The 14,091-nt window shown below is 41.6% G+C and overlaps 1 protein-coding gene across 1 annotated transcript in view; it reads right to left on the reverse strand.

Moving 5' to 3' along the window:
- The window catches only part of LOC114550380 (copine-8), an 87,563-nt gene extending 82,645 nt beyond the window's left edge, over positions 1–4,918 (reverse strand). The window contains exon 1 of the mRNA XM_028571103.1: positions 4,667–4,918. Within this exon, the coding sequence (XP_028426904.1) occupies positions 4,667–4,764 (98 nt within the window). The 5' untranslated portion in view covers positions 4,765–4,918. The remainder of the gene's footprint in view (positions 1–4,666) is intronic.
- Between the last annotated feature and the right edge of the window lie 9,173 nt (positions 4,919–14,091).

Raw genomic sequence — 14,091 nt, forward strand, 5'->3', positions numbered from 1 at the left:
TACAGTACGTGTAAACATACTTTTATGCAAGTTGGCTTTTGTACAACGCAGCGGGCAGAGTTGGTAGCGCATCGATCCCAGCTGAAACCCTCAGGGTCTCCCATCGATCACGCCGAGTCAAAACCAAGCTCTTACTTCATATCCCCATAGCATCATCTGAATTAGCTGGAGATGCAGGCTAAGAGCACTACTAGTCAATATTTCTGCAATGGTTATGTCACCACTGACTAAACAATAATTACATGAGGAGAGCTACTTCGATTAAGAGACTGCTCCAAGTCTCTCAACCTTTTTTTTTGTTTTCCTTTCCTTGGTTTATTCTCACCATTTTAACAAGCCATTGAGTGTCTTAAAAACATTTGAATAGTATAAATATCAAATTGCATGTAAATGTGAAAGCAAAGATGATTATGTGTCCCTTGTTGGCAAATTGCCTGTTTCTGTTTTTCCTGAAACAGGTGTCAACATCTAAAAACCTGATTGTACACTCTGGGTCAAGAACGCTGATTTGCATTGGAAATTAGCCAAAGTAGCTTATCCCCATTGCGGATTGTTGCATTTGTTGACATACAATGCACTCAAACTCTACAGACTCAACTAAATGACCTGTTAAGATGGAAACTTGTGTTCTGTCTCTCTCCTATCCTATGAATGACAGTGTCTACCATTACAGCCACATTACAAAACATTAAAATCGTTACTTTCACTTAAACCATTGTCTCCCCGGTGAAATCTCTCACTTTAAAAACCCCCACCTACACACACACACAGAGGGAAACTTTTTATTTAAAAAAAAGTAGTAGCCATGGTGATACTGTACACTGCCCTTTGTGTCCACTTGTCACATGCACAAACACATAACGTATATGCTATGAGCTCACACAAACACGTATGCGTTGGCCACACACACTTGGCCGTAACCATGGCATTCCACCTCAGGTTGGAGGTGGGAGGAAAGCCACCAAAACACACTCCCCCCTGGGGGCTGTGGGGAGCCGGGTGACTCAGACATTAACTAACTCTGCCCAACATGTTCATATATTCTGCTGGAAGATGACATTGTCTCTGTTACTAAGGAGATGGTACTAAAACCTTCTGGAAATACAGTATCTGAAGGGACTTGGGCAGGGCAAGAAACTGTTTCTGTCCACTCCTCTTGGACTAGTAGGGTAGTAGTGACATCGTATCAAGTTTGATCTTTGAATAGTGCCCAGCATTTGGGCAATCAATGTCATTTATATAAAAAACTGTGCCAAAATACTGTATGATCAAGTTAAACAAAATTAAAACATTTGAAGTATGGTCTAATTGTACAGCACTCTTATGGTGTTTTTCCACTACATGGTACCTGCTCGACTCACCTCTACTCGCCTTTTTTGGTTTTCCCTTATGAAAAAAACTCACTTTTTTTAGTATCACTTCCGTCGAGGGTTCCAAGCAAGCTGAGGCGATACCAAAAGGTGACATGAAAACCTGCAGACTACTGATTGGTTGGAGAGAATCGTCACTAATCACTGGGTCATCATTGCTAGCGACAGACGGGGGTGTTTTTTTGCTTCCTCCGGCAAAATTTGTCTTCTGGCTGCAGCAACAGCCACATGCCGAGAATCAAAAACAACACACCTTCGACGTTCGGTGTGTGTCGCGTTAGGTGGCGGCAGTTTCCTGCGGCGTCGCTAAGACGACCAGCCACGCTCGCCTCACGCATGGGGCGGTACTAAATCTGCAATGGAAAAAGGGAGGACGGGGAACTGCGGCCGAGTCGAGCCGAGCTGAGTCGAGCAGGTAGTGGAAAAACGCCATTATTAAACCAGTCACTGGAAATCAAAAGGACAAATGGATTCATGTAGCATGCTTAAAGTCAATTCCACTTAATGTGTAAGATACAAATCTTATTAATGCCTCAATGAAAAGTTGTTAGGACTGTGTTAATGACAACACAAACGCCTTCTGTGTCAACTCTTTAAATATGATCACAATCCTATACCAGCATCAATAGCAACATCATGCTTGATTGAAAAAAAAAAAAGAAAAAACCTGAACCAAAATCAAAACAATGCACAGACGGAAGGGGAACACCAACACTGCCAAAATCAACACTGCAACAATGTCAACACAGAAATACATTTTCAGTTTCCAATTTATTCATTTGCATTATCTGTCCAACCCCAGGGAAGGAAAATGTTTGTTTTTTTCTAGATTAAGTAAAAGTTTTCAACATTTGAATAACTGCAGCCAAGACGCATATCGTCAGATATACACGCACACTGCACAATCTCCAATGAAAGTTCAATCAGTTCAAGTTCAAGCACAGAGGAACTCCACTACACTGCAACCTATATTACAATACAGTGCAGCTCCAGGGACCCGTATGACACAACACGATCTCACTCCAAACTCGAAAAATATGGACGCTTGGGCAGTGGCTGCCAGCGTCACAAACGACGCAAAAAGCGCCCTTAAGCGTGTGTGTAAGAACGCACCGGGGAGAGCAGCAGCTACACGGCGTTTGAAGACGACGGAGCACTAAGAGCGACTACGGTAGCGTGTAGTATGAAAGCCCGAAAATCCGCTTAGGGAGGTTGGTTGGGGTGGTGGATGGGGACACAGGACTTTCACCCAGGAGACCGGGGATCGTGTCTCGCGGGTCACGTTTCCTAATCCCAACCGTCTCGTTCTTCTTTTCCTAAACCCAACCATCAGTTCTTCTTTTCCTAAACCCAACCGTCACGTTCTTCTTTTCCTAAACCCAACCATCCGTTCTTCTTTTCCTAAACCCAACCGTCACGTTCTTCTTTTCCTAAACCCAACCATCCGTTCTTCTTTTCCTAAACCCAACCATACGCTCCTCTTTTTCTAAATCCAACCGTCCATTCTTCTTTTCCTAAACCCAACCGTCTCGTTCTTCTTTTCCTAAACCCAACCATCCGTTCTTCTTTTCCTAAACCCAACCATCCGTTCTTCTTTTCCTAAACCCAACCGTCTCGTTCTTCTTTTCCTAAACCCAACCATCCCATTCTTCTTTTCCTAAACCCAACCATCCGTTCTTCTTTTCCTAAACCCAACCATCCGTTCTTCTTTTCCTAAACCCAACCATCTGTTCTTCTTTTCCTAAACCCAACCGTCTCGTTCTTTTTTTCCTAAACCCAACCATCCGTTCTTCTTTTCCTGAACCCAACCGTCCGTTCTTCTTTTCCTGAACCCAACCGTCCGTTCTTCTTTTCCTGAACCCGACCGTCCCGTTCTTCTTTTCCTAAACCCAACCGCCCCATTCTTGTCCCGCGTGTAAGCCCACCCACGACCTTTTCCTTAACCTAACTGCGTCGAAAGTGACGCCAATAGTCCGGACCAAGCGCGTTTAGATATGACGCTAAAGGAGACTTTTAGCATCAGTAACAACGCCACATGACACTATAACACCGGTTCACTTTCAACAGCTTTTTCTTTGTGTACATTTTTTTCTCTCCATAATAAGCATTCAAATGTGTATGAAATAACCTGTTAATGGTAAAATAAATAACATGACAGCAGATGTAAAGCGACCCATTTAATTTAATGGGGGTGAAACATTTAATTGGATTCCCTTACAGGGGGCTCCTCAGAAAATGTGGCTGAACTGTGAAGCACAGCCTGTAGCCTATCTGTGGATCACCAGTCAGGCAGAAACAAACCACATTCTCCGCATTTCTCACCGGGCTTGTATGCAGAGAGGAAAATCCTCCCTACATGACGGATAAAGACCTCTTTCAAAGAGGGTTCAAGACACACCAGCCTTGTCCCTTGCTTTCTCGGTCAATCGCATGTCCACACACCATAACTGCAAATACAGAAATTATTTTAACACCTTTTGCTTTCCTGAAGCCATAATGATGCCTCTCTCTTGACAGGTGACCGACCAACAACAACAGCAAGACTGTCAGCTGTCAAATACTACAATAACAGACCACAGATACAGTATGAATTCCAAAATAATAATAAGTAATAACTCATTAGCATCCAAGCTTTACAGACACAGTGGAGGGAATCCAAGTCGGACATTTACATTTATCAAATCATCAGTTCATACCGTATCCTACTGTTCCCAAATTCCCATTGTACCATTATATTATAGGCTACATATGGCATTTAAGTGTGACTGTGTGTCCGACAGTGTGTCTGTAATAGCCATAAAACACCAGTGTTCTTCTCATAATATCACTGTAAAAATATGCCCGTGTAACGTTAACGCTATACAGTAGCGTTATGCGTCTCTGGTACTTAAAAGTGAGTTTGAGTTGACCTTACTGGGTTTAACGTTGCAATTTTACCATAGTATTCACGTATTACGTAAACTTTTGCGACAATTAGTTCTGTTATCATTATGAAATAGTTGGTTTTAACAGCGTTGAAGTGGCGTAAAAGTGACAAGCTGGCACCGCACTTATCTAATTAAGCTAGCTAAGACATCTTCACGTTTATTCGCTAGCGTAAAAGTGACATTTGTCCACGCAGTTCTCGATGCTGTAGTCGTTTATAAAAAAAAGACGCCTAACTGAAACTAACCATAAACTTAGACGGAGTTGAAGTACAGGTGACTTTTCTGTATAAGGTCTGTTGACACAAGCTACTCGGTGTTTTTCCGCAAGGAAAAGGTATCAAACCAGGTAACACAGACATATTCCCCTACCTGCAAGACACTGTGATTTCAACTTTGGTGGCAGGAATAGACGCGTTGAGCGGGTCGAAGTCGCCTATCGACGCCATGTTTAGGAAAGTGTTGTTCATCCTGTCAAAAAATGTTTTGCCTTTCCTCTTCCCCCTTCTGCGTGTGACCCGGCCCCTTTTTGTGAGCTGCGAGGGAGGATAGCGAGAAACTGAGTGTGCGCCTCCTCGGCGAGAAGTGGAGCAAAGGTGCCAGTGAGAGGGAGAGAGAGGCAGGGAGATGTGATGTCACTTTTTTCCCTGTCTTTCTCCTACTCTCCCTCGCGCTCTCTCTCTCTCTCTGTGTGTGTGTGTGTGTGTGTGTGTGTGTGTGTGTGTGTGTGTGTGTGTGTGTGTGTGTGTGTGTGTGTGTGTGCGTGCGCGTTTCTGTCTTTTCCTTTTCCATTCCTTCGTTCTTTATGCCTCTCTACCATCTCCTTCCCCTCTTTCTGCCTGTCTCTCACTCTTTCACTTCAGTTGACTCCTGCTGCAGCTCATTTAAAATTCTGCGCTTCAGATTTACTGGCATGGAAGTAATGACAATGATACAACCATCAAGGAAATAGAACTGTTTGTCATGAAAAGTATTTCCTCTGTGTGTGTGCGTGTGTGTGTGAGTGTGCGCGCGCGCGCGCGTGTGTGTGTGTGTGTGTGTGTGTGTGTGCCCTCAATACTCTCATTTACATCAATTCAATTCAGAGTGGGTTGTTGCATGAAACAGCCCTCACTGCTCACTCCTTTCTTGGCCGGATTAGCCTAGCTGTTAGGGGGAGAAGAAGGGTCTGTCTGCGGACTGCTAAAGAGGGACTTAACTTCAAGTTGTCCAAATCAGAACCACGCAATATGTCAAAACGAGGTGTTGCTGGCATAGCTGGACCGGGCAAAACTGGTAAAAGTCTGTTTGGAGGTCTGCAAACAGACTTTTACCTCCACTATACTGTTGATTTGCTTCCCCTGCTTCTAGCATTGCTTTCTACGAACAAGCCTGTCAGAAGAAGGTCCTTTTCAAGACAGCTTGTGTCAACAGACCTTATGCCTACAGTGGGGGAAATAAGTATTTGACCCCTTGCTGATTTTGCAGGTTTGCCCACTTACAAAGAATGCAAAAATCTACAATTTTAATCATATGTACATTCTAACAGTGAAAGACAGAATCCCAAAGAAAATTCCAGAAAATCACATCATATGAATTTATTAAAATTGATAACCATCTGATGAGGAAAAACAAGTATTTGACCCCCTGGACAAACAGCATGTTAATATTTTGTAGAAAAGCCATTATTGGCCAGCACAGATGTCAAACGGTTTTTATAGTTGGTGACAAGGTTTGTGCACATTTCGGCAGGGATGTTGGCCCTCCTCCCTGCAGACAGCCTCCAAATCATTCAGGTTCCGAGGTTGTCGCCTGGCAACTCAATTTTAAGCTCCCTCCAAAGATTTTCAATCGGATTCAGGTCTGGAGACTGGCTAGGCCACTCCAGAACCTTGATGTGCTTCTTCTTCAGCCACTCTTTTTGTTGCTTTGGCGGTGTGCTTAGGGTCGTTGTCGTGCTGAAACACCCATCCTCGACCCATCTTCAGCTCTCTCACTGAGGGAAGGAGATGTCGGTCCAGAATTCCACGATACATGGCCCCGTCCATCCTCCCCTCAATACGATGGAGTTGTCCCGTCCCCTTGGCTGAAAAGCACCCCCAAAGCATGATGTTGCCACCACCATGCTTGACGGTGGGGATGGTGTTCTTTGGGTTGTACTCGGTGTTCTTTGCCCTCCAAACACGACGAGTTGAGTTGAGGCCAAAAAGTTCTATTTTGGTCTCATCTGACCACATCACCTTCTTCCAGGCTTCTTCTGAGTCGTCCAGGTGGTGAATGGCAAACTTCATGCGGGCCTGTACATGTTTGTTCTTGAGCAGGGGGACCTTGCGTGCGCTGCAGGATTTCAATCCATGACGGCGTAGTGTGTTACCAACCGTTTCTTTTGTAACTGTGGTCCCAGCTGCCTTCAGTTGATTCATCAGTTCCCCCCTTGTGGTTTTGGGATGATTCCTCACCGTTTGCATGATCAGGGACACCCCACGAGGCAAGATCTTGTGTGGAGGCCCAGACCGAGGGAGGTTGGCGGTGGTGTGGTGCTTCTTCCATTTCCTGATAACTGCACCGACAGTTGATCTTTTCTCTCCAAGTTGCTTTCCGATTCTCTTGTAGCCCATCCCAGCCTTGTGCAGATCAACAATCTTGTCCCTGATGTCCGTAGAAAGCTCTTTGGTCTTGCCCATGGTGGTGATGTTGGATGCTGGTTGTTTGGGTGTTGACAGGTGTCTTTTATACAGGTAACGAGGTGAGGCAGGTGTATTTGATGTAGATAATTGGTTCGGATTGGGGCTGTGTCTTAAAGAAAGACTAACTGGCTTGTAGGAGCCAGAATACTTGCTGTTTGTCCAGGGGGTCAAATACTTGTTTTTCCTCATCAGATGGTTATCAATTTTAATAAATTCATATGATGTGATTTTCTGGAATTTTCTTTGGGATTCTGTCTTTCACTGTTAGAATGTACATATGATTAAAATTGTAGATTTTTGCATTCTTTGTAAGTGGGCAAACCTGCAAAATCAGCAAGGGGTCAAATACTTATTTCCCCCACTGTATATAAACCCTATGCTCTAACGCTATCCTTTTAGCTAAAAGGATAGCGCCCCTTCTGTCTCCGTGACCAGAGCTGGACGTTGGATGAAAGTCCAAAAGTCAGGATATTTCTGCCTCTGCTGCTTCGATTTTGACAATTTTTGTGTTGATCTGTCTCTTCTAAGTCCCTCAACTTTATGGAAGTGTAATACTAAATCACTGGAGTCCACCTTTAAGCTCTTACTACAAGATTTTGACACAGGGTCCCTCTATAAATTTCCAAAAACCAGAATAGTTGCCCATTTGGCTTGCTGTTGGTAATCCAGTCTTTGTGTGTGTGTGTGTGTGTGTGTGTGTGTGTGTGTGTGTGTGTGTGTGTGTGTGTGTGTGTGTGTGTGTGTGTGTCTGGACAGTAGATTATATGTGGTGCAGCACATTTAGTCCCTGTGCCACACACTTTTCTAGTCTCAGTAGTCTGAGAGTAGATTATTCTTAACATTGTTATTATTAGTGTTTGCATCTCTTATTTCTCTCTCCGTGCTATGAGGATAACATCTGATTTAATTAACAGGAAGGAAGACCCTCCGCTGGCGGAGAATAGAATGACAGCATGATGAATGCGAAGGGATAAGGACAGTCACATTATGAGGACATGTGTGTGTGTGTGTGTGTGTGTGTGTGTGTGTGTGTGTGTGTGTGTGTGTGTGTGTGTGTGTGTGTGTGTGTGTGTGTGTGTGTGTTTCCAAAAGAGAACTACAGTATGTTGAACTGTTTCATTCTAGGTGTGTGTGTGTGTTTGTGGATAGTTTGTCTGAAACAGAACACATTCCTCCTTATTTTACTGTAGGTGTTCTGACCTAATGAGTTTTTCTTTTCTTAAAATAAAACAGAAGAAGGATGTTATTGTTAGAATGTCAGCTTTCTTAAAAGTTTTGCATCAAAGCTACAACTACCTCTTCTTACATTACTAGACCGCTGCTAAGTCCTGTGGAGGGACCCAGTCAGGCTGCATAAGTAAAACACCTGTGTGTGTGTGTGTGTGTGTGTGTGTGTGTGTGTGTGTGTGTGTGTGTGAGAGTGAGAGTTCAAGAGTGAGTGAGTGTGTAAGCATTTTGTTTAGATCATGGAATCATAGGATCTTAAAATGACGCATCTCAGTATTACTCAGTGTGTTTACCGGCTAACCACGTCTCTAAATATAGCTGTTATGGCATGGTGGCAAAAACCAATGGGGCACCTTTGGGCAAACACCATGTCACCGCCCCATCTCCCCATGCGGGGGTGTGGTGGATGGGGGCAAAAATGAATGGACTCACACTGAGACAAACACACACACACACACAAACACACACACACACACACACACACGCATATACAGTGTACAGATAGAAGCCATTTGTGTGAGGAAAACATCACATCCTCGCCTCCTGACTAGCTTAACCTCTTCCTGCAGTGCCTCCTGGTGTGTGGACGACGTCTACAATTTGTTTACATGTTAAACAAGTTTCTTACCAAAACTAAGGCCTATATCATACAAATGTGGGTCTTAAAATGATTAGCAATTCGTAAGCTACAAATGTGGAAATTCTGATTCTGATTGTAGAAGTTTCTAAATTAATAGTAAGAGATTAGCCTATGCTTTTTTTAAACACGTTTCTTGAAATATTGGAGAGCACATTTTAGCCGTTTGGATAGGTTTGACACACAAAACGACGCCGAGGTACACTCCTTACTATTGCCTTGGTGCTTTTACATATCAACCAAATATTTCGGAACCAGAAAATGTAAAATGTAAAGAGTTTTCCAATACATTCTGTAAAACTCACTGTTCACTGTAAAAAATACATTTTCAAAATAAATGTGTATTCGTCATCCTATATTTCCATGAAGATCAATAAATTAAGTAATTGATGCTTATACATGTAATCTCTTTATCATTTACGGTTCTGTGATTTTCACATGAGAAGTTATTAAGCATTAAAGAGAGGTGTGTAAATTCGGAAATAGGCAGAAAGGGGTTAAAGATGCATATACACAACACAACACTCAGTTACTTACAACCAGTACATCCACAACTAATGTTTGTATGTTCATAATGTACAAATGTTTTATGAACAAAGTATTTTTCTTTCCCTTTGACATACTGTAGACGTTATATTTGATTTAGTTAAATTGTGATTTTAAAAGGGGAAAAAGTGATTTTTCCTATACATTTCTATGCATAAATATGACCTAAAATTAAAGTAGGGTACAATGAATATTTATAAATGTCACTCATCCCAAATGAGATCCAGTAGGGCACTGTGTTGACTTCTAAATCTAACACTTTATTAAACAAAAACCAAAAAGAAATCCAGGCACATTATTACATTCTATATTTCAAGAAAAAAAATTTCGAGAAAATAATGTCACCACTATGTCGATCATCAGTAAGTTTTACTTTAGACGTTCTGCAATAACTGATAAAGCGAACTGGTGGGAAAAAAAACAACTCTTTTTTCCAGTTTAGCCAACCTGTTAAGATTTAAAGCTATTATTGGCTCTCATTTGATAAAGTTGTTATAGAAGGTAGGACAATAGCCTGTTTATTTGAATCAACCATTGCAAACTGGGAAAATGCAGCAGCAAAGTGGTATGTATGGGCGCACGCTTCTTTTGGACAAATGCCTCGACAAAAATGGTGTGAAAAATGTTGAGCTAAATGCTTATATCAGCATGCTAACATGGAAACCGTTACCATGCCGATGTTTAGCAGGAAATCTTACCATGTCCACCATCTTAGTTTAGCGTGTTAGCCTGCTAGCATTTGCTAATTTGAACTGCACAGAAAGTATAGCCTACAGTTGAGGCTGATGGGAATGTGTTTGGCATGGATATTAAGACCATGAATGATTGGACATTTACAAAATGTCATGGCAATTTATCCAATAGTCAAGACATTTCAGTCTGGACCAAAGTGGTGGAACGACAGAACAGCATTGCCATCCCTAGATCTGCGCCGCCAGTGTGGCTAAAAAGATCTCGCTCATATAAGTTACAGGTGTTTCCTAGACCTATCTACTAAATTGGTCTATCTAGTTTAGAGAACATTGAGCCAGTTCTGACTTGTGACAATACATGTGACAGCATGGTAAAGAAACACATGCAAAATGTCCTATCTTCCTCTCTCTCTCTGCTCAGCCATGCCTAATTTCACTGTTGTGTTGAAGTCCCAGGTAGTTAAGATCTCTCATGTTCTCATTTACTCTGCACTACACAGAGTTCAACTGGAGAGCTCGCCTGCTTCAATAGTCGCATAGCCACTTGACACCCAATTGATACTAACCTGCACTTACATGGAGATTATCCAATGTGGAGAGCTTCCTTCTGTCAAATGTATACAAGAGCACACACCTGACCTCCTCTCATTATGGCTGTCACTATCAGCGAATGTCACTCACTGGAATTTCCCGCCCGTTCAAAATCACACTGCTTGATTTTGATCTCCACCTCCTGCTCTCTTTGCTGGGACAGAGCAACTCAAACTGATTCAGTAAATGAAATTTCTTCAAAGGCACTGCTCTCTAATTTCATGCTAAAACGCTTTTACCGACATATTAAAAATGTTGTCCTTCCCAATCGGTTTTGCCTGATAACTGAGATCCGCTGAGAAGGGGACAAGGTTGATTTCTGTAGCCGCATTAAGGGGAGCAAGCAGCAGTATCACGGCTCATCAGTTCTGGTCATAAAGCAGCAGCGCTGGTATTTTTAGCTGGAGGATTCACTCTGTGGACGCTCAGAGATAGGAGCCGGGTTGGTGAATATTGACCCTGTCCTCCTGAGCCTCATTGCCCGCTCAGAAAAAAATGTCTTTAACTGCCACTTGGTTGTTTCTGCCTGTCCCCCCCCCACACACACATACACACCTTATCTATTTCCTTTTCCCATGTTTCTGTTTCTATCTCAGCCATGTCTTCTCCCACCAAGTCTGTCTTTGAGTTGATTTCCATATGGCTGTCAAAGAAATGCAAATTAAGTGTGTTTTTTGCACCGCAGGCTCAATCTCCTGAATGTCAGAAAACAAAACATTCTTGCTCCTAATGATGCCCATATGTATTTCACGATTTCATCCAAATTTAAAAACAATGCAATGCACAGTAAAAGTCTCTAATGCACCAACTAATGGCCGGACAATAATGGGAATATAATACTGGAAAGATGGTCCAAAGCATATAGAGTACATCATTATATATATATTTGAAGAATGCATTTCTCTCACTATTTTTCATCTAATTTATTTTGCACCAATATTGAAGGGAGCCTGGCACGCGCACACACACACACACACACACACACACACACACACACACACACACACACACACACACACACACACACACACACACACACACACACAGGGCTAAATCTCATCCCAGGCCATTTCACATAGTAATGAACCTGTATTGATTTGAATCCCTCCGTAAATAAAAAAGCACCTGCAGCTGTATACAAACCACATTACTCAGACGGATTAAACTGTGAAACAAGAGCATCCGGTGTAAGCCGACACACATTACCAATCAATGTGTTCACTGAACAGATTAGAAGAAGATATATATATATTATCTGAACTCATCATAGATTATGCTACAATTAAAGTGAAAGTGGAACTCTCGGCCCATACTTTCTGCCTGACAAGTCGTTATTGATTTCTGGTGGAACTTGATCAACTGGTTTGTACACTTCCTAGATTCCCATACAGTAAACATCCTGTGGAGCTGGTAGGACAGAGACTTGGTGTTCAAGTATGAAATATAATTAAAGACATGCAGGTGCTTTCCAAGAATTTATCAACATTACGGTAGAAGTCACCGCACCTTACGTTTCTGCTATTAAACCATAGAGATACAACATGATAAATCTTGACCTTTAGTGCAAGTAGCTGGATTTTAACCTTTGGACAGAGCCAGGGCTAGCTGTTTCCCCCTGCTTCCAGTCATTGTGCTATGCTAAGCTAAGCAACTGCTAGCTGTAGCTTCATATTTAGCGTAGAGTCACGAGAGTGGTATCGATTTTCAACGCTCAACAAGAAATCAAATTCAGGTCACATGTAGAGACGTGAGTGAGACATTGCTGAACATCTATCTGTCCCATGATAGTTAAGTAACGTAATCAATACTCTTACATGTTATCAAACCAGTATAATCCAAATCCTAATACTTTATTGATCCCTGAGGGAAATAATTTAGTTTCAGTTGCTCACAGTCAGATTCAAGGTAAAATAAGAGTAAGAAAGAGCAAGTCAATAAGTGTATAAAGTAAATAAAGTAACATAGCTAAAATAAGAAATAAAGAAAACGTTAAGTAGAAGTAAGTGAGATTAGGTTACAAGTAAGATTTGGTTAAAAAGATTGTTTCATATATAAACATAAACCAACAAGTAATAAGTTAGTTAGCTACCTAGTACATTATGCTACTGATGTGATCCTCTATAGAGCTCAACAGGGATCGCCCACATTTTCAAAGGCTCTTGTTCCGGAAGTGATTTTCCCCATTTAATTTCTCTATTGACATTTCAGAAAAGAATTTGAAGCCTGGAATCAAGCCAACCAACTACGAGATGAATCGTGAACATACAACATTTGATTCAGTGCAAAGAAAAAAGTTCAAACAGAAAAAAGGAATCGTAGAGTTCAGCGGTAGCAGCTCACTAGCGGTAAACATTTCCATGGTAACAGCGAGCTCCACCAATCAGAGATGTCATTGCGAAGAAAAAAAATTAAAATGTCAAGTTTTTCTTAAAACAAGGTTTTCAAATGGATTTGTGGAATCTACAGGAGCATATACCATAATTCCACAAGCTTATATGGTAAATCTACCTAAGACATTATGTCTAAAAATCTAAATCTGGATTCAGAAAAGGCATTGGACTTTTCACTTCTGGAAGCACACTGTTGAGCTCTATTATATTACATGCACTGGCTTGTGTGTGAATCATATGGGTGTATAAAGACAACGTGGCTAGCTAATTTCCAAGCTGACAATGTTGACATGATGACGTTCATGCAAGTCAATCACACTTAAGTTAATCAGGTTGAGAGATGCATTGTGAGGGTGTGTTATGCCATCCAAAAGCACTTGTTAGAATGGTATAAAGTACATTAGAATAGAGTAGAATTTTAACACTGCACACATAAGGCAGTGGGAGTCCGTCACGAGTCAAAGCTCTGCTCCTGTGAGGCCAATTAACAGTTTGCAGCTCTCAGTACAGCTGAACATTAAATATTGATCCTTCCATCACTGTTCACATTAATTTGTGTCTTCCGGGGCAGTTTCTTACCCTTTTTTCACCTCTGTCTGTACAATACAATACAATCTTACTGCCTGAAGTTATAATTAAAGGAGGAATGAAACAAGCTGCAGATAAATGATGACCTAGTCATGGCAGAAAAGATCCAGAGATTATGTAAATTCTTGTGTTATTGTATACTGTATTATGTATCCATAGTGAGGCTTGTATTAGGATTTTCTTGAGTGACAATACTCCCTTATTCTCCTCTTTATAAAAACAACATTTGGGGGATGCTTGGATGTAACCACTGAGCCACAAACACAAATAATACAGATTCAAATTTTAAAATGTCATATGATCAGACTGCGTCATTTAACATTGCCAGGAAAACACAAAGCTCACAAATACAAATGTCGCCAGAATTATCCAGTACATCACGTCATTATACAGTACTACCACCATGTGGTCGTAAAGTATTAATACATGGTTAAAGAAAATGAAAAAGAGAGAGACGGAA

The sequence above is a fragment of the Perca flavescens genome, chromosome 23 (assembly GCF_004354835.1).
Source record: "Perca flavescens isolate YP-PL-M2 chromosome 23, PFLA_1.0, whole genome shotgun sequence".
NCBI lineage: Eukaryota > Metazoa > Chordata > Actinopteri > Perciformes > Percidae > Perca > Perca flavescens.